The 21,602-nt window shown below is 39.0% G+C and overlaps 1 protein-coding gene across 2 annotated transcripts in view; it reads right to left on the bottom strand.

Moving 5' to 3' along the window:
- The window catches only part of RAB3C (RAB3C, member RAS oncogene family), a 260,871-nt gene extending 240,754 nt beyond the window's left edge, over positions 1–20,117 (bottom strand). Inside the window, exons 1-2 of one of the 2 annotated variants that reach the window (XM_008059479.2) lie at positions 19,900–20,117; positions 3,119–3,346 (exon numbers count right to left, since the gene is read on the bottom strand). In XM_008059479.2, coding sequence (XP_008057670.1) covers positions 3,119–3,346; positions 19,900–19,917 — 246 coding nt within the window. In that variant the 5' untranslated portion in view covers positions 19,918–20,117. Of the gene's footprint in view, positions 1–3,118; positions 3,347–19,056; positions 19,257–19,899 lie in introns of those variants that run through there. The other variant, XM_008059478.2, reaches the window with a different exon arrangement.
- Between the last annotated feature and the right edge of the window lie 1,485 nt (positions 20,118–21,602).

The following is a 21,602-nucleotide window of genomic DNA, read 5'->3' as shown; positions in this document are numbered from 1 at the left end:
GAAAACAGTATGATGATTTTTAAAAGAACTAGAAATTGACCTTCCCTATGACCCAGCAATCCCCAATCTGGGAATATACCTGGAGGAACTCAAATCATTCTACAAAAAAAGATACTTGTACACACATGTTTATTGCAGCACTGTTGACAATAGCAAAAACATGGAACCAACTGTACTTCTCATCAAAACTGGTATAATCAAAACTGGATTGGATAATGAAAATGTGGTATATATACATAATGGAATACTATGCAGCCATCAAGAAGGACAAAATTATGGACTTCACAGCAACTTGGATGGACTTAGAATCCATCATACTCAGTGATCTATCACAGAAACAGAGACACATGTTCTCACTTATAAATGGATCTTGAGCATTTATCACAATACTACAAGAGAGATGTCAGCAATAACAGGATATTACCAGTAGAAGGGGGGGCATGTGATATTACTAAGGGTAACTGACCCTAGACCAGGAGAAGTGGGCACCAATTTGGGACCCAAACTTTACCTGCACATAAACTACTTATGCACCTAATGCTTACTTGTACCCCACATCATTACAATTTTTTAAAAATTCACTGAAGCTGAACATAGCCTCTCACAACAATCCTAGCTGTTACACTGATACCAATGGGTCCCTAGAACACTTACCTAGCAGGGGAACCTGTATTACAAGGGACCTGCCCTCCAAAAAATAATTCTTTTTGGGGGGGGGTTCCTCCTTGTATATCTGCTTTACATTAAGGGTAGGTGATTTCGTACCTCAGCAAATAATTTCGGTCAAATTGAAAAAATTGCTAGAAATTATAAGATTGGCTTAACACACCATTTGTTCTATCTAAATAATTACAAAAATCATCTTTAAAGAATTATGACACAAGATAATAAAAACTAGAAGCTGTTAGCCAGAGGAATTATTGTACTTTTACATAAGCAGAAAGAAAGAACATTGTCAGGGAGTTAAGAGATGTGTAGTTATCAAATTAATTTAATTTTTAATTCACCAAAACCTCTGAGAATTTAGGAACCATTCTTAAAACTTAATATAAAATGTATCATATGACAATTGGTTGCATGAAGCAATGGACGAGGTTTTTTTCTCCATATACTGGGATATGTGACTGGTATCTACACTGATTGAGGTCAAATTCCTAGAGAGGGACCCTCCCAACAAAAACGGCCCTGGAAAATGATGGAGAGATAGGATGTATTTGTCAACCTTTTTTTTTTTTTTTAATCAGTGTCTCACTCTGTCACCCAGGCTGGAGTACAGTGGCAAGTTCATGGCCACTGTAGCCTCGAACTGCTGGGTTCAGGTGATCCTTCCTCTTCAGCCTTGCAAGTAGCTGGAATTACAGGTGCACACCACCACGTTCAGTTAATTGTTTGATTTATTGTAGAGATGAGGTCTCGCCATGTTGCCCAGGGCTGGTCTTGAACCCATGGGCTCAGGCAATCCTCTCGCCTCCGCCTCTGAAAGTACTGGGATTACAGACATGAGCCACCATGCTGGGTCAATTTGTCAACACTCTTATGTGAGTTCTCATTAGACTTGGAAGATTCCAGAGTTACAGTAAGTAAAACAGTAACAATTCATTGTAAGGTACCTAAGAAGACACCTGTTTGTATATATACCTGTACCATTAAATTTTACTTTAAATTTCTACTTTAATAAGACCTTTATGATGCTTAAAAGTCATTCAGTTTACACAGATATTTTAATGAAGTGTTCTTTTAAAAAAATTTTAAATGCTGAACTCTGGTATTTGTCTTCCTCTCAACTTTCCATATTTAAGAAGGGAGGTTTATAGTCAGTCCCACAGATTGATCCTGGCACAAGCACCAAATGGTAGTGGCTGTTGGCAATGTCTCAAAAGGAGGTATAAAACATCCCTTGGGAAATGTCTGATTATAGATCAGATCAATTTCAGTGGCAGAGGTACTAGCGAACAGGAAAAAAAGGCCAAAACTGACTGTAGAAACATTCTTTTTTTTTTTTGAGTTGGAGTCTCACTCACTCTGTTGCCCAGACTGGAGTGCAGTGGCCACTCCCGGCCACCGCAGCCTCGACCTGCTGGGCTCCAGCGATCCTTCCACCTCAGCCTTCCGAGCAGCCGGAATTAAAGGCGCGTGCTACCACGCCCGGCGAATTTTTTTATTTTATTGTAGAGATGAGGTCTTGCCTGCCCAGGCGGGTCTCAAACCCGCGGGCTCAGGCAATCCACTCACCTCAGCCTCCCAAAGGCGCGGGATTACAGGCTGAGCCACCGAACTATGTACATATTATGATGTCCATAAGATGTTTACTACATAATCCTGTCTCGTGGTGACCAATTTTGGGGGTTACTTCATCTCTTATATTACTTGGACCTGTTACCTACATAGATTTTCCCTCTGTTCTCCTAAATGTATCCCAACCATTTAATTAAGAAAATGCTGATCATCTCCTGGGGCTAAGAACAGGCAGAAATCTACCCTCAAAACATTTGAGGAAACTTTTACTTAGAGAAGACCCTGTTTCAAACAAATATTTTGTTTCATTTGTTTTATTTATTTGAGTGTATAGATACACATAGCTCTTAAAGCTGAAAACACAAAGTCTGTAAAGTATAAATAGACTATGTTCAAAGTTATATCTGGGGCTTCAAGAAGGGTCTAAACCTAAGCTTTCCCTATATCTTCCTGTTTAAAATGCCTAAGGAAGGTTGCTTCCTGTTACATAAAGGGCCAGATATACTTTGCCTATTTTATAGGTTATAAAAGTAGCATAGAAGGATTCACAGACTTGCTCAAGGTCACCCAGATGATAAAAGGCAGAGCCAGGCTTCTCATTGAGTATTCTTTCTGCCACCAACAAGATAGAGGCTTGGATATGTTTTTCTGCTGACGACTCTTAATCAGCCTCACTTGACAACAAGGCATAATAACTCACTCTCCATATCTTAAAGAGGAATCACTCCTACTGTCTTTGAAACAGAATGTTCTGCAGCAAAGAAGCTAAAAATGGAGGCTTGTGAACCCCGTGGGGACAGAACAAGGCATAAAGTTTTCCCCTTGCACACTTACATGTTCAATACCCCAGATTGAAGAACACTGCTGGTTCAAAGTCACTTACCCAAATCTGAAGCTTGATTCTCTTTTCATTTTTGAATACAGTTTTTACTTTGAAATCGATCCCAACTGTGCTGACAAATGCAGATGTAAAGGAGTCATCTGCATAACGGAACAGAAAAGACGTTTTCCCCACACTGCTATTGCCAATGATGAGCAGTTTGAACATGTAGTCAAAGTTCTGATCAGAGGAGTCTTTCTGGCCATACCTGGCTTCTTGGGCAGAGGCCATCTGTGGTTAAAAAGAAAACAAAAGAGGTGTGAATCAGTCTCCCGTTTTGATATGAAGCTAGCAGCTCACTCATGATTGGCCTAGCCAGAAACAGATGTCAGACACACAGGAGGCGAGTGAGGAGTGCTCCCCAGTCTTCCTCTGATACTGGTATCCATGGCAATAATTCCCAGCTGGAAGACAGAACAGCAAATCTTACAGCCCTGTCCAGCTGTGTTGGTGCTTGTCCCTGCTCAGCATTCAGAACCAATCAGAGACACCAAAAGAGATGCCTATGAGGGTCACATGAAAAGCAAAGATATGAGGAATTGGCCAGGATGTGCGGGCTCTGAAACTTTGTAATCCTAGTGATGGAGACACCAAAGTGGCTGAACAATATATGTATGTATCTCATGAAAGTTAAGGGCAATAAAGATTTAAATTGCATTTCATATTTTCCTGTTAATCATAAGCTTAAGCATTTCTCTTTTAAAATCCATACAGCCATACCAGTACATTCAGTAAGTGTAAAAATCTGTACCAAATGTTTCACAGCGGGTAGGCCTGGGCCTCTAAACAGGCAGATATCACCACTTATCCGTTTTGCCCCAGGAGCCCATGTGAAGGTATACCTTTCCCCGTAACATGCAGCTGACCAAGGGCAAAAGTAGGATTGCAACTTTTGACAAATAATTTGAAAATCAATATCTTGCTTTCATGACTTTTGATGCCCCAGGAAGCCAAGTAACTGTTTTTGTCAGGCACTGCTATTCTTGCAGACATTGCCCTTTCACCAGTCAATACTCCCCTCCTAAATGAGCTGCTAAATTCAAACAGGCCTGAAAATGGCCTTCATTAAGATCCCTTTACCTTTTTTAATATGAACCAGCCTGGATTCTGGGGTCTGGAAAGAATGTTCAGCTGAGCCACAACCAGAGGAAAAGATACTATAAATGTCCTAAAGCAGCTCATTTTCTTGGCCTGATCACCTACCATCAATTGCACCTCATAACCCTAAGGTGGCATTCCAGCTGAGTCCTGTGCATCTCTATGGTGCCTCAAAATAATATGTGATGAAGACTGATGTTACCCCAGGCCCAAAATAGGTTGACTCCAAAATCTGAAGAAACACAGTTGTCCCTTGGTATCTATTCCAGGACTTCCCATGGATATCAAAATTCAAGATGTTCAAGTCCCTGATATAAAATGGTATAGTATTTATGTATAACTCATGCACATTCTTCTGTATACATTAAATTATCACTAAATTATTTACATACCTAATACAATTTAAATAGTTACTATGTAAATAGCTGTTATACAATATTACTTAGGAAATAATGACAAGAAAAAAGTCTGTAGACATTTAGTACAGATACAATTACTGTTTGAATATTTTTGATCTGCAGTTTGTTGAATCCACATATGTGGAATCCATGGATATGGGAGGTCGGCTGTATATACATCACTACTATATAGACTTTTAAAATGTAATTGTTGACATTTCGATGGGGAGAACCATTTGGAATTTATCATACTCAATGATCTATCGCAGAGACAAAGAACTGAGCACCACATGTTCTCACTCATAAGTGAACCCTGAACACCTATCATAATACTACACAAAAGAGATTGGCAGCAGCAGGATACTACTGGGGAAGGGAGAAGAGCACATAACATCAGTATGGGTGCCTGATCCTAATACAGGTGAAGTGAGATGTAATGGGAGGCCCAAAACTTAGCCAATAACCTTAAACCACATATGTATGTAATCCTGACTTGTACACCACAACTTTAAAATAGAATAAAATTAGATGGGGAAAACCATACAGGGGGATCAATATCTTCAGTTTCAACAGCTAATATACCTTGTTGCATTGGCAGCAAAGAAGGTGATGGCAACACATGAGGGTGTCAGATGAGGGAGATGGAGCTGGTGATGGAGGGAAAAGCCTCTAAAGGATTAGTTAGCAGAATTTGCTAACACACTTATTCCTGAAGAATGATTTTTTTGTTTTATTTTGTTCTTTTTTTTGGTATTTTGTTTTACTATCTCCTGATTTTATGTCCCTAACAAGACTTACAAGGAACCAAAAATATGTACATTAGGAATGTATGTGTGTTTTGTAAAATCTCAAAATAATGAAATAAATCCTGGCTCAAAGGATGAAGAAAGAGACAGCCCTAAACTTGCTGAGACCAGAAATGAAGCAATTTGACAGCATATGATGGTCACAGGGGATTATAGACAGGTACTATGTGAATTTATTGATGCTTCTAAATACTAAGTCATGTGAACATTCTCAAAATTTTCATAGGGAACTGAAGCTGAAATTTGCAAACATGAACAGACATGAAGTAACCTCCCAGAGAGCAAATCAGATTCCATAAAAATTACATAAAAGTCACTCTTCAAATGGCATTAATCTTGAATTTCAAAAAAATAATCATAGAATTAGTAAGAATTTTCATGGCAGTGCAACTTCCCACCATTTCAAGTCCTTTTCCTGGCATCCAGCATCTCGGGTTAGAGTCCAAGCCTCACCCTTCATACACTGGTGACAGGACATTTACTGTGCTGTGAAGCAGACTGTTTCATTACTATAAAGTTCTAATTGCAGCCGGGCTCGGTGGCTCAGCCTGTAATCTCATGCCTTTGGGAGGCTGAGGTGAGTGGATTGCCTGAGCCCACGGGTTCAAGACCCGCCTGGGCAACTTGGCGAGACCTCATCTCTACAATAAATAAAAAATCAGCCGGGTGTGGTAGCGCGTGCCTGTAGTTCCAGCTACTTGGAAGGCTGAGGCAGAAGGATCACCGGAACCCAGCAGGTCGTACTTTGCACTGACCAGATAGTTATATGGAATATTGTGACCAATTATGAAAGTCGCACATGGGACTTTGGTTATCTGAAGGGATGTCAGTTTTTAGCTAACAAGATGTGTGGGATTTTTTTAAGATATGTCCTGTATAGGAAGAGGTGCTAGATCAGTTGGAATCCTTCAAATAGGAGAAGAGAAAACTTATGGAGGCATGATGGTTTCTTTCAGATACCTGAAGTTCTCTCTGATAAGAGAAATCAATCCTCTCTCTTCTGATTCAGATTCTAGAACACATGGGCAGAAGCTTCAGAAAGGTGGATTTTAACTCAAGTCTGAGAAAGCACTTTATAGCAATTAGAACTTTTTTTTTTTTTTTTGAGTTGGAGTCTCACTCAGTTGCCCAGACTGGAGTGCAGTGGCTGCTCCAGGCCACCGCAGCCTCGACCTGCTGGGCTCCGGTGCTACCACGCCCGGCTGATTTTTTGATTTATTGTAGAGATGAGGTCTCGCCTGCCCAGGGAGGTCTCGAACCCGTAGGCTCAGGCAATCCACTCACCTCAGCCTCCCAAAGGCGCGAGATTACAGGCTGAGCCACCTAGCCCGGCTTTAACTGTTATTATAAGCATAGATCTCTTTCATTCCCATTCTATACTTCTCAACGTATTTTTTTAATGGAAGTGTGTCAACCTTTATACATACTCTATCAAAATTTCTTTTGTTTGTGTTTATTTATAATACCAATCTAATGATTTTATGTCCCTTCATCAAAAGTATTAGTCATCCCATTCATAATTGTGTAATTCCTAAATTTGATCAGTATGAATTTTATATATTCACCTAAAACCCTGATCAAAAAAAAAATCAGTTTGTAGACAAATAACAGCCAACTTTTAAACCCATTGAATAGATAAATCTGTGAATGAGACCTCCATAATATGTGATTAAGGAATTCAGAATGTTTGAAGCAAATGTTTAACCTTTGGGAGCTGGTACCTTGGAAAGCTACAATGCTATCACTCTAGGTGTGTCTTGGTTCAATAGCAGGTGAGACTAAAATGCAGTAGCATGATCATAGCTCACTGCAGCCTTGACCTTCTGTGTTCAAGGGATCCTCCCATCTCAGCCTCCTGAGTAGCTGGAGCTATAGGTGTGTGCCACCATGCCTGGCTAATTTTTGTATTTTTTGTAAATACAGGGTCTTGCTATGTTGCCCAGGTTAGTCCTGAACTCCTGGCCTAAGGCAATCCTCCTGCTTCAGCCTCTCAAAGTGCTGGCACTACAGGCATGAGTCACTGTGTCCAGTCTGATGTGCCATTTTTAATTTTAATTCTGATTTTCCCAGAAGTTCAACTGACCAGGGATCAAACAGATTACCTCTGACTAACATATAAAACCACAGTCTGCTTCAGAATTGTTGACATTTGTTTTTCAAACTACATAAGAAAAACAAGTTATTTGCAGGTATTCATTTGGGCACTTATGAATCTAACCTACACTAAACCATTTTTTGGATGTGAAGAGAAAAACAAAAAGGGGTCATGTTAAAGTTACTATGTTCCGGCTGCTACTATTGATAATAACCTGAGGGTCGATGGAAGGAGGAACTAGGGAAAATTACCCAAGAAAAACAAATGCAATTCTTCTTTGAAATTAGAAAGATGAAAATAAGTTTTCATCTGCATATGCATATGGCATATGTATCGAAAGTACAGAAATACATAAAGTAGTTTCAATCCCAGTCATTGTCACCTGGAGAAAAGAAAAAAACAAAAATCATTATTCCCAAGAGCTTCAAAGTAAAGACTAAAATTTTAAAGCCAAGAAGGAAAATATTAAAAATTAGAATTTCCAAACACTTGTAATCTGGACCCCAGGCTGTTCTCCTGATGAAGCCCTTGTCTGTGCACATGTTTGTGAATCTCTCTGTTTGTCTCTTAGAATTGATTGGAATTGTGATGTTCTTTGCAATCTCCAGCCAGCAATTTCTCCATGTGTCTGCCACTGTTTGGTTTGGCAGGAGCCAGTTGAGAAGCAATAAGACCCTATTCTACTCTTACCACTGCTGACATCTCATCATTGAGCTGAGAAGATGCTCTCTGGGATATGGGAAGTAGCCAAGGCATGAAGTAAAGGGCCTGGGAAAAGCAGACAGATTAAAAAATCTTCTTGGCTAGGTGCAGTGGCTCACGCCTATAATACCAGCACTTTGGGAGGCCAAGGTGAGAGGATTGCCTGAGCCCACAGGTTCAAGACAAGCCTGGACAACTTGGCGAGACCTCATCTCCACTATAAATCAAAAAATTAGCTGGGCGTGGTGGCACATGCCTATAGTTCTAGCCACTCACTTGGAAGGCTGAGGCAGAAGAATCACCTGAGTCCAGCAGGTCGAGGCTGCAGTGGCTATGAGCATGCCACTGCACTCCAGCCTGGGTGACAGAGTGAGACTCCAACTCAAAAAAAAAAAATCTTCGTTGCCTTTTTTATTTTGATTTTTTTACTTTAGTAAGGAATGAATAGCTATTTTATGGGACTCATACGAGAATATATATGATGGCATGCCAAATTATGTATGGCAATGCTCCCAAGAAACAAATCATTACAGAAAGATATTCCTCAAACTAAATTTCACATTTCTTCTTTCAGCCTTTCTCTGGATCTTCACCTCATGCATAGCTTTCTCAGTAGATGTAGAGAGTTCTCAGCTTATGTATAGGAAAATGGTTAAATACTAACAGCCACACAGCTTTTATATGCTTCGTGTGCTTTATATATATGTTATCACACCTAATCTTTTCACTATCCATAGGAGGTCTACCTTTTAGTATCCCCATTTCAAAAGAACAGAATTATCTGATATACTTCAAAATGACTACTTTCCCCCTTGCTCTGCTAGAAGCATGAGGACATTTTTCTCTGATCTGCACTCGGAGAATCTGATAAGACTCCTGAAAGTAAAATGCATGCAAGCATGCCGGACCACCCTAAAACTGGGACCCCCTGGAATTTTGCTTTCTCTGACTGGTCCACACTGACCCTCCAGAAATCCACCAACTGTAGTTCAGATTTTCCTACCCCACTACTAGTACCTACAGATGTTTCTACTCTGTTGAGTTGTGATTCTCTGAATCTGCCTATCTGTCTGTCCAATTTTGTGGTTTGCCCTGTGACTTCATGGCTCTGATGGGTATAAGAAGAGTTGTTGAATTTTAGTTTGTTCAGCTTTTATCTTGTGTGGAGATGGAAGTGATGACTTCCAAGCTCCTTATATGCAGAACCGAAAGTCATCACCTCCATTTTAAAGATGAAATTAAGAGAATTTGTGAGAAACCTAAAGTGGAATTGTTCTTATTTTTCAAAAAAGTCCACAAGAACCCTTACCTAGAAGACCCTGGAATGACCTTGTAATTGGAGACACTAGGTGTTCTGATTACAGGGTGTGGCCAGGGACACTAACTGTTCTGGGTCTAAGGGGTTTCATGGCACACAGCAGGATTTTCTATACTAAAACCAACAAACTAAGTGACTGATCACCCTAGCTGTGGCTGGGATGGGCAAACAGGAAAACTGGTTGAAAGTCCAAGCCCCACATCCCTCCCAATAGCCAAGCAATCATCCTCCCCAAGAACAACCTAGATAAAACAAAATTACATTTAAAATATTTTTAAAAAATCAAACATCCTTGACATTCACATTTTCCATATGCAGATGTCAATTTATAAGACTGAAAGGGCCTCTCTCTTAGCAACAAAATGTAGAGATTCCTTCAAAATTTTCTCGTGAATATGACAAAATATACATAAGCTTTTTCATCATTTCTTGGCAGCAAGAGATACCAGACACCGTGTTTTCAAATACCTGTTCTCTCCAGTTGGATACATTTTTATTCAGGAATACAAAACTAAATCCTTCGAGACTACACTAGATCCAAAATTCCCAGACATGGGGAACTCTGCTCAAATTTTGCACAATTAGAATATTTAGAGAGAGGCCAGAAATCTGTCATTTTTAAAGCAATTCATATGGTTCTTTTGATCAGTCAGGTTTGGAAATCATTGGAATAACAACTGTCCACATGGAAGCCAGGGCAGATGTACGTTGTCAAGGCCTCAGGGATATACATAAGAGAAGACTGAGTAATCTGACATTTAGGCTAAGATCCCCCAGGGACATGGAGATATTATCCTCAGCTCTCCACCAGCTGCTGTCTTTATCAGACACCCCTCCTGGTGATAGGGTGCAGCAGATCTCACCACCATAATGTTGACTTTTGCAGAGAAGGGTCTACACACTGCAACACCCAGTCAGCCCAGATAGGCTGAATTCTGGGAAATGTGTGTGGTCAATTATATCTCTGCCCTGCTAAGAGCCAGAACCTTTTGAAGATCAGTGATATAACTCACTGTGAGTGCCCTATCAGACTACGAGGAGGCACAAACAAGTAGGAAGCAATCATCGTGTTCTCAGGGCACATGCAACTCTGCTCTGCTCAACTCTGTGGAAGGCAGCATTGACTTTCTCCATAAGCCATTTTTAAAAATAACACACAATTGGACTTTACTTCCCCTCACTCCATTAGAAAACCATGACAGTTCAGGAAGCCTATGTCCAAATCAATGCCACAGAATGCTGAATATCTCTCACAAGAATATGTCTTATGAGAGATATTTCCAGACCTACTCAGTACTATACGGTATAAGAAAAACTTCTCTTAAAAACATCTAGTAAAATACTCTAAAAATTCCCACTGGGAAAAAAAACCCTAAATTTTAATATTAATATATTTTTCCCAATGTGATTTCATCACTAAACATTTTTAAAAACACTAAACATTTTAAAAATTATAAATGTGAGACCTTCAAAAATGTCTCTAGAGACTCCTATAAATATTCCTTCCAGATCTTGATATCTCTCATCCCTTATTTCATTCCTCAGGGTAGGTTATATGTAGGAACAATCACCCTTTGGTTCCTGCACTTTTGAGACAAAGAGTATCTGGACCATTCGTGAGGAATTTAATGTCTTAGCAGTCTACATATTTGTGCTTTCAGATTATATAATTTGACCAATTAGAATGATTTACAGAGCCACTTTTTTAGTTATAATCATTCCCGCTTTTGATTCAAAAGCTAATGTTACTATTATTTACTACAAAGAGCAAGCCCACCCAATGCACATTCATAAAGGAATATTCATATCCACAGGTGTGCTGTGTCTTTGTATCCCTTTTCATCAGTCTTGTCACTTAGACAAGTGTTCAGTGAATCAAACATTCCAAAGAAAATCCATCTTTTCTTGCTAACACCATAGATGAGCATCACATGAGAGTCATATTTTTCAGTTATTACTTAACACATCTTTTCTTCAAGCTGTGACCATTTGAACAGAATTTATTCATCAGTACTTTCTCTAAAAAATCTACAATGAATAAAGAAAGCATTAATATTATTTACATCTTTATATTACCTTTCCTATAAAAACTCAGTTGATTACTGTGCTTTCTTGGTTTTCTGCACAATACTGTGAAGGGGTTCTATTAATCTCTTTCAATACTCATATATCTCATCCCAATAATTAATATCTATCTTCACTTCATGTTTTATACTACATGTTTCTAGTATAAAAGGAGCCAATATTTAGCCTAAAAGGAAAAATACAATAGCTGAAATGAACAGTTCCTAGATGAGCTTAACAAACAGCAAAAGATAACAGAAGAAAGATTCACTGAACTTAAAGATAAATTAATAAAAACCACACTCACTGACAAACAAATATAAAAAATTAAAATGAACAGATCTTCAGTTACTAGTGGGACATTATCGAAACTCTAACACACATGTAATTGGCATCTCAAAAGGAAGAAGAAGGATGGAAAATACTTGAAGACATAACTTACATATCAGGGAAGTTCATTCAGCCTCCCAAACTGACTAAACATTAAAAAAACCCCATATCTAGGCATATTATAACCAAACTGTTCAAATTCAAATGCAGATAGAAAATCTTGAAAACAGAGGGAAAAAAATGACATTACATACAAGAGCTGACCTCACACCATAATGGAAGTCAGCAGACAGCAAAATGTCATATTTAAAAGTACTGGAAAAAAACAACAAAAAGTTTTATATGAGGCAAAACTATATTCAAAAATAATGGCAAAAGAAAACCTATTATTAGATGAACAAAAACTGAGAACATGTATTACTAGCAGATCCATACTACAGGAAATGGTAAAGGAAGCTATTCAGGCTAAAGAAAAAGAACATCAGATAGAAGCCTAGATCAACAGGAAGAGCAGTAGAAATGGTAGAAGGTGATAGGCAAACAAAAATGGACATATATATATATATATACACCTAATTAAAATATATAATATATAATCTTTTAATTTAAAATACATATATTGTTTAAAGCTAAAATTGGTGAACTCTACTGAAAACTTACAAACCAAAATATACCAATCTTATATTTAAAATATCATTCAGAAAATCGAGAGAAAAGAGCACTTCTCAGCCGTTCTATAAACATAAATCCAACATTATAAACTCATAAAAGGATTAAGAAGAAAAACCATAGGCCAATATCAATTACGACTTAAATGCAAAAAAAATACTTAAAATATAATCAAACCGAATTTAGCAATATAGAGACAGGACACTACATCATGACCTACTAGAGTTTTTCTAAGGAATGCCAGATTAACTAAAAAAATTAATCCATGCAATCCAACAGAGTAAAGTAGACAAACCCCACAATCACATCAATAGATACAGAGAAAGCACTGACAAAATTTAACAACCATTTATGTTAAAAACAAGTACGTTCATCACACTAGGAATCAGAAGAAATTTCTTCAATATGATAAAGGGCATCAATACCAAAACAAAATAACAAAACCCTATAGTTAACCTCACACTTAATGGTGAAAACCTGAAGGCGTTCATCCTAAGATGAGGAACAAGATAAGAGCGTCTGCTGTCATCACTTCTGTCCAACATTGTACTGCATTTTCTATTCTGTACAGTAAGGCATGAAAAAAGGGGGTCATTGGAAAGAAAGAAGTAAAATATCTGTATTTGTAGATTATATGATTACTCATGTAGAAATTTCTAAAGAATCTTATTTTAAAACTACCATAAATAAAATAAGTATAGCAAAGTCTTTGGTCACCCAGTTAAGACAAACAAATCAAAGAAAGTGCAGAGCCCAGATATAACCTCCACCTACAATTAATTAACCTAGATTTCATCAACCTCAAAAAATTCTCACCAAAAGGCATCATTTAGAATGTGAATACACAAGCCACAAACTGGAGGAAAATAAATATACATGACAAAAGACTAGTTTGAAGATGAAAGATCTCCTGCAACTAAACAATAAAAACAAGTCCTCCAAACAGACACTTTACAAGGAAAGATTATAAATGGCCAATAAGCACATGAAAATGCACTTAACACAACTTGTCATTAGGACTATGCAAATTTAAAACGCGAGCTATCCACAAAACATTCATTAAAGTTGTCAAAAAAAATTTTTTTTTGAAAGTAGGATTTATTAAGAAGACAGAAAAACCCCCACGGTGGGAGGAGACCTGAAAGAGGTTGTCAAAGTTGCCAAATTTAATTAAGACCATTAACACTACATGTTGCTGAAGATGTGGAGCCACCGGAACTCTCATACATTGCTGATGAGAATGCAAACTGGTACTACCTATGTAGCAAAAGATTTAATTATTTCTTATAAAGTCTAACATATGCTTATCCTTTATCCCAATTTTACCCTTAGGAATTTGTCCAAGAGAAATAAAAACATATTATTATAAAGAAGACCAACAGAAAAATATTTGTAACCTTATTCATAATAGACACAAAGTAGAAATGACCTCAATGTAAAAAAAAAAAAGGAGAACAGATTTTTAAATTATAGTAGATTGATACAGCAGTATAATATTCAACAATAAAATGAAATGAACCATTGATACATGCAACAACATGGATGAACCTCATACACATTATGCTGAACAAAATAAGTCAGACTAAAAAGAGAGCATATTGTGTGTCCTACAGAACTATATAAAGTTCTGGAACAAGTAGAACCGTTTTATGATTTAAAAAGACTAAAAAGTTTATTGCATAGGTAGATTAACTAGGAAAAATCATGAAGGAACTGTTGGTAATGACTGGAAATGTTCTATATCTTTATAGTGGTGTGCGTTACACAGGTGTATCCATTTGACAAAAGTCATTAAATTGTTCGCTTAAGATGTGTTCATTTCAATGTATATAAATATTATCTTTAAAAACTTATAAACTAACAAATGAAAAATGCTAAAGATCTATATAATTCCAAATAACTCTCAAAGATTTAATCTTCACAGGCCATAGTATCCGTGGTAAAAGACTGACCTACTAAGATGACTGCTACAGAACCTTTGGACGAAATTAATTTTAAAAAGGGGAACATTGTTGGACAATCTCTGATCTATACAAGAACATTTTTTTGAGGTGACCCAACTGTTTATATTCAGTGAGTTGAGTGTATATGAGTAGTTTCAAGAAAATCCATTCCTCAGCATAACATATATTCCTTCTTGGAATACGAAGGTAAAGAGAGGCTCCTCAGTTTCAATACAAGCTTCAAATGGCAGTAAAAAATTGCGATAATTCTGCAACTTCTTGGATTGAAAACAGTGAAAATGGAAAACCATTCTTAAACCACAAAAGTTAATCTTTACTATAGGTTAATTCCCTTTGCTAACCTCCACTTTCCTTTACAGAAGACAAGTGGACACTTGAATGATCAGCCAAAATGAGGTGGGAAAGAAGTTCTCATTTTTCTAAAGTTAATTAGGAATTTTCTCCATTTCTGTAAATCATGAGGGCTAAATTTCCATTTTCATTAAGTGCAAAGGATAATCATTGAGGATGAATATGGTCAGGAATTCAACAATAATAAAGAGCATGAATGCCACACACTTTCCAGAGCCAAATAAAAGTTATATTTAGACTTTATTTGCAATTTGGTTTTGTGTACAGCAGTGCTATCTGCAATACTTATCTAGTGGTTTTCACCTCCACTTCAACCACATCTATATTCTTTCTTCAATCCAACTTATCTTTAGCTAAACACTCTCCATGCTTTGGTTAGATATTTTTCTTTGAAGTGTCCAAAACAGAAGACTCTGCTTTTATGAAGTGACCCAGAAAGCTGGTGGATAACAAGATGGAAGAACAAGCATTTTGTCAGAGACAGTGGATTTCACTTTGGTCCTGTAAGAGAGTAAGTGAATCTGCCAGAAATGACAAATCCAGGAAATAGAAAGGAAGCCATTTTTAAAACATTGACCCAGCTGGGCTTGGTGGCTCAGCTTGTAATTCCACGCCTTTGGGGGGCTGAGGTGAGTGGATGGCCTGAGCCCGCGGGTTCGAGACCCGCCTGGGCAGCGAGACCTCATCTCTACAATAAATCAAAAAATTAGCCGGGTGTGGTAGCGTGCGCCTGTAGTTCCGGCTACCTGGAAGGCTGAGGCGGAAGGATCACCAGAGCCCAGCAGGTCGAGGCTGCGGTGGCCGGGAGCGGCCACTGCACTCCAGTCTGGGCGGCAGAGTGAGACTCCCCAACTCAAAAAAAAAAGAAAACAACAACAAAAAAACATTGACCCTTTAAAAATATTCGGCTTAGTTTATGCAAGTTTATTTTATAAACAGAAGGTAGGATCAATTTTTCTTTCTTCTGAACCAAATGAATGAATCAAATTATATCAAATTTTGATACCGCCCTTTAATGTATTCTTGGGGAATTCGAAATAATAGAAAAAAGAATATGAGTTTTCTAGACAGAGAAATCTGGCAGAATTTTTACTCTACCATGGTGGGAAAGTTATTTAATCTTAATAAGTTCCAGTTATCTTTCCTGTAATTAGGGTAATGGTGACCTCTAGGATTTTGAAATATATTTGTAAACATTATATGTGTATATATGTATATATAATAAACATATGATCTTTATATATATAATTGCTTTATGCACACACATTTACAAATATAATGAGACCTGAACCTGAATGCAAGTCATAGTGGTTGGCAAGACAAGGCAATAGATAAACTGGGATTTGGTTAATCTGGCTTTTAAACCAAATAATAATTTGTTCACCAGAGTCTTGTCCTCAAGTCATGAGAACGGTTATTTCTCATTTCTTTTGGCTCTGAGGATATATGTTTACATTGAATGAGAAGATACATATGACCATATCCTGCATTAAAATTCTAAGTCCATTACTTGGAACACTTACTAAATGCTCTTCCTGGTTATTTAGTTAGAAAGGAAATATAGATGTCAGAGACTATCATTGTACATTATTTTAGTAATTGTTATGATAAATTATTATTTCTCATTTTCCATCAATTCAAAGAGAAATATTCTTCATAAAATATGCATATATCAAAGGCAACTACCTTGAACAAATACCAAGACACATATATAGATACAGTAGATGCTCTTAAATAGACATTACATAATTTTAAAAGGTTTCTTTGATCTAATAAAGTAAGCTGGAAAATCAACAAATAAATTATAAAGCTCTTTTTGTTTCACATTAACAAATGAACTTAACTATTTTTAGAAAGAGAGAAGAAATCAGGATAATGAAACTATTAAATGAGGTATTGCTTGGGACTTACCTTCTAGAAATCTAACTAGAAAATATTTGGGGTATATATTTAAAATGATGATGTGATTCAGTCTTCAAATGAAAACAAAAATCAGCTATTTATCTTGTTGTATTGTCATACATCAAAGTCACCTGGAATGTGATTAAAATTCGGAAGAATGGGTGTTGAGTTATCATTCTTATTACTTAAAAAAATTTAAAGCTTTTTTCCCCCTATCTTATATATACATATGTATATTTAAAACCTGATAATAGTGAAAAGAGGTCACCATAGTAAAAATATATTAGTTAAAATGAATTGATATATGTGCTTTAATCAAATACACTTTTTAAAAGTCTTTGATTCCTTAAAATGCACATGTTATTCATGACAGCCTTTGGAAAATTTAAATTTCAAAAATTTAGTCCAATGATTAAAATACACCATAAATATAAAAGTATCTCCATCCACAGGCAAATTAATTTCATTTTACCAAATTTAATATTTGTTGTTCATTAAAGTTCTGACTAAAATAGAAAGTTATAGTGCCTACTACATAGCTGATGAGCACACAAAATAATTTAAATATTTCATAAAGCATTAATTTCATACAGTTCGGTAATATTTTAATGTCCCTTCTGAACATCCTAAGCAATCCTTGTAGAAAAACAAAAATATACAGTGTAGTTAATATTTAGTAATTTATTTTGACTGAAAAATTTCAGTGCATGTGTGGAGTTGACTTTAAATACTAACAATCTATTTTTATTTGTTTCTGTTTTATATTTGGAAAATGATGTTTTGATTTACATATATATAGTGAAGTGTAACAATCTACTTTTAAAGTCTGCTGTTCATCTTTACTTATAGTCAAATATGTTTAATTTAGCCAGTTGGCTCCTGGTAGTACCTCCAGCAACAGAAAATTATCATAAGTCAATATATCTTGATTGCAACAGCCTGTATCTTTATTGTCTGTCCAGATTCTTTTCACATCAAGTCTATAATTAAAAGCTAAGTCTCACAAACAGAGGTATTAGAAGACACACAATGGGGGCACTCTTTCCTGGAACAAATCAAATTTCCAATAACTCAGAAGGTAATTTGAGGGCTTCCATTATATAATCCTTCAACAAACAATTACATTCTATAGATTTTTCATTTAACAGCCCAGTCAGGGTATCTTAATATACATAAGCCATAAAATAAATTAAAAGTAAATCGAAGCATATGTTTTAAGTCCTTGATTCATAAAGAAACCAGTTGGATAACGTTTAAGCCCGATTTAAGGTCAAATATTTATATTGTTGGATTTGGCAACAGAGGTGGCTTCTCCAGAGAAACAACGTATTCCAAATGGTGTGTTCTATTCTCCTCTCAACTCCATTCATAAAATGCCTTTCTGTTACGCAGCAGGATCGCTGCTCGGTTAATGAACACAGGCTGATGTTTAGCATTAACTGGTTGTACATTGACACGAGCAATATCACTCATTTTGACTCAAAACCAAAACTTAAGCCAGGTGCTTTAGGCAGACGCACTTTTGCACCGGAGTCGTTTGCATTTCTGGGGGGAAGCAAACCTAATAATGTGGCTGAAATGGGGAATAAGAACGTACAACAAATGGGTACATCACACAGGAAAGCTCTGAGGGGTCCTCGGAAACGGAGTAAACCAGTTGTGTGCACGCGGATAAAGGGCTGGTATAGCTCTGGGATAAGCCAATCCCAGTGTGCTTGCTATTTTCTGCGGAGGCTGGGACCCTAACTGAAGAAAGGCGACTTTGGGGACCCTAACATTGGCTTCTCCTTCCTTAATGCTCCTTAACCAAGAGGAATTTGCTGTATCCCTACTCCTGTGGAGACCTGGCAACACCGAACCCTACTGATCTGCCTTAAACCTGTGAGTTGGCACCACGATCACAAACCGCGGAAGCCAAGAAGGAAGATCAATGCCAACACGAGATTGCATGCTCCTCTGACTTTTGTTTGCTCGGGTTTTCATTTCAGACAGACACTCTTACCCTCCTTTCAGAGCCCGGAAAGATAACGAATACCCCATCCCTCGTCAAGACAGCCCCAGTCCCAGCCATATGGAGCGTAGAGGGATCCAACTCTGCTCGCAGGATCGAGTCACAGAGTCGCATCTCCGCGAGTGGCCATCTACATCTCCCTTTAGGTTGGGCACAGTGTGTGCCCGGAGCGAGGGGAAGAAAAGCATCTCTTTCCATTGCCCCGCGAGGCCACACTTTGTGTACAGACCCACCTGCATGGGCGCTTCGTGTCTCATTGTTGGAAAATGTCCTTTCTCTGAGGCTAGGACAGCGCTGGCCCGGGCGCCCGGTCAAGTGTGCACAGCCCGCGCGATCCACGCTCCACGCTCCACACTCTGCTCTCCCGGGGTTCGCTCGCCGGCTCCAGCATCAGCACCGGAGCTGTCCTCTCCTGGCGCCGCACACGCGTACTGGCAGGGGAGCCCCGGGCGCTCCTGGGAGTTGTAGTCTCATCCTGCGGGGCTTCCCAGCAAACGGGCCAGGCGCGAACTACAACTCCCGGCGAGCATAAAAGGCTTACACAGGCGAGCTCCTCCAGTCGGACTCGGCCGCGGAGCCTCCCTTCTCTTTTCGAAGCGCTCCGGGATGCTCCCACTCTCCGCCTCTCCTGCTCTTTTCCACGCAAGGGGCTAGCGAAGGTAACGCCGGCTTATCTCAGCTGCAAATTTTTTCCTTGCTAACTATCGCCTTCGGGAGCAGAGTGTGGCTTCCTGCTTAGGTAACACACCACCTTGTACTACTCTCCAATACACACGAAGCCAGAGCTGCGTTCTGGAGCTCACCGCTCTACCACTCCCCATCCCGAATCAGGAAAGTTTAGACATTTGCTATAGGCAGAGTAAGGTTGTTTGACAATCTCACTCAACAAACGTGGAGGAGAAAGACGATGAATGGCACACGCGTAAGGGAAGTGGTTGACCCGCACAATTGCTTTGAGAAGGCGCGCGTGTACACACACACACACACACACACACACACACACACACCCCACACAAAAGTGCGTGGAAGCGAGATTTCTCGCTGAGCACCCCATGGACATCCCTTCTCCTGCTTACCTTTCCGTACAGCTCCATTGCAACTCGAGGTTCTGAAATTCTCAAGTCCCCTTGCTACAAAGGAGAGGGGGGTCTTACGTAGGAAGCGGGGTTACAGTGAAAAGACAACACAATGGAAGGGGTAGGAGTGGCGTCTGACGGAGCGAGAAGCGAGGGACGTGGAGAGGACGGCTGATTTAGATGGATGGCTTCTTTCCTCGGGAGGGAAAGCTTGGAGTCTTCAAGCAGCGGCTGCCGAGAAAGGGCTGAGAGTCTCTTAGGAAGTGCCAGGGGCGCGAGCGAGCTGGACAGCTCCTCCCCAGGCCCTCCCCCAGGCACCTTCCACCGTCATTAGCGCGCACAGCCGCCGCGGGCCGCGGGCTGGAGAGCTGATAGGGCACTGGGTTCTTTACCCAGAGCAAGTCACATAAAATGAACACATTCATCACCAGAGCCCAGAAGCACCGTCACAGGATGCGATGGGGGCGCTCTATTAAGTTATCCTGTCCTTTCCTTAACACAGAATCATCCCTTCTATTACAACCATACTCCTCACAGACTAGTTCAGTAAATGACTTTGGAATCTCGGAACGGTACTTTGGTTACACTTATCCTTTCTCGTCAGTTGACGAACATGTATGACCGTCCCTGTTTTCTGGACTTAATCTGGAAATAGCCCTTTCCACTCAGGAGTAAGCGTTGATCATCCAGCTATGAGCCTTACCTTGGCATGAAGTCAAAATTACTATATAGGATACAGAGTGGGAAAGGAATGCTTGTGATATTGGCGTGCAGGTAAACTTCATTGCATCAGGAAAAGTAGTGGAATGGAGGTTCTGAAACTTAAATGTACCCAATATATCTCTTGGGAGGGGGTTAAGATTCATATTTTCAAGTCATGTGTAGAGAGTGATTCACTAGATCTGATGAGAGGTCTAGGACTTAGCATTTTAAACAAAGACTCCAGCAATTCTGTTACAAGCGGTTCCTTTCCCATAATTTGAGACACGCTGCCTTAAAAAGTAAGACTTTTTCAAAGGTACAACCCTCGAAAATTTTACAGTATGGACTCAAGGTAACAGTCATGTATTGGAAACCTACCATATTCAAAATGCCCTGTTAGTTTTAGTTTAGTGGTGTGTGTGTGTGTGTGGTGATAGTGGTGTTGGTGTTTGTTTGCTTGTTTTGAGTTGGAGTTTCACTCTGTCACCCAAGCTGGAGTGCAGTAGCAGCCCACGTATACCAACACTGCAGCCCAGACCTGCTGACTCCGGCCATCCTTCTGCCTTAGCCTTCTAAGTAACTGGAACCTCAGGCATGCACCACCATGCCTGGCTAATTTTTTTATTTATTATAGAGAGAGCTTGCTAATTTGCCCAGGCTGGTCTCAAACCCCTGGGCTCAGGCAATCCTCTCAGTTCCACTTTCCAAAGTACTGGGATTATTTTGAGCCACTGAGCCTAGCCAGTTTTCTTTTTTTATATTTATTTACTTAACAAATATACAATCTATCCTGTAATCTTGCAGTTAGTAAGAATGTAGCCAGGCTTGGTGGCTCAGCCTGTAATCCTGTGCCTTTGGGAGGCCGAGGTGAGTGAATTGCCTGAGCCCATGGGTTCGAGACCCGCCTGGGCAAATTGGCGAGACCTCATCTCTACAATAAATCAAAAAATCAGCCGGGCATGGTAGTGCATGCCTGTAATTCCGGCTACTCGGAAGGCTGA

This window comes from Carlito syrichta, unplaced genomic scaffold (assembly GCF_000164805.1).
Source record: "Carlito syrichta isolate Samal-C Ts95f unplaced genomic scaffold, Tarsius_syrichta-2.0.1 Scaffold304160, whole genome shotgun sequence".
NCBI lineage: Eukaryota > Metazoa > Chordata > Mammalia > Primates > Tarsiidae > Carlito > Carlito syrichta.
The sequence above is the reverse complement of the archived record's forward strand: the minus strand, read 5'-3'. Positions and strand labels throughout refer to the sequence as shown.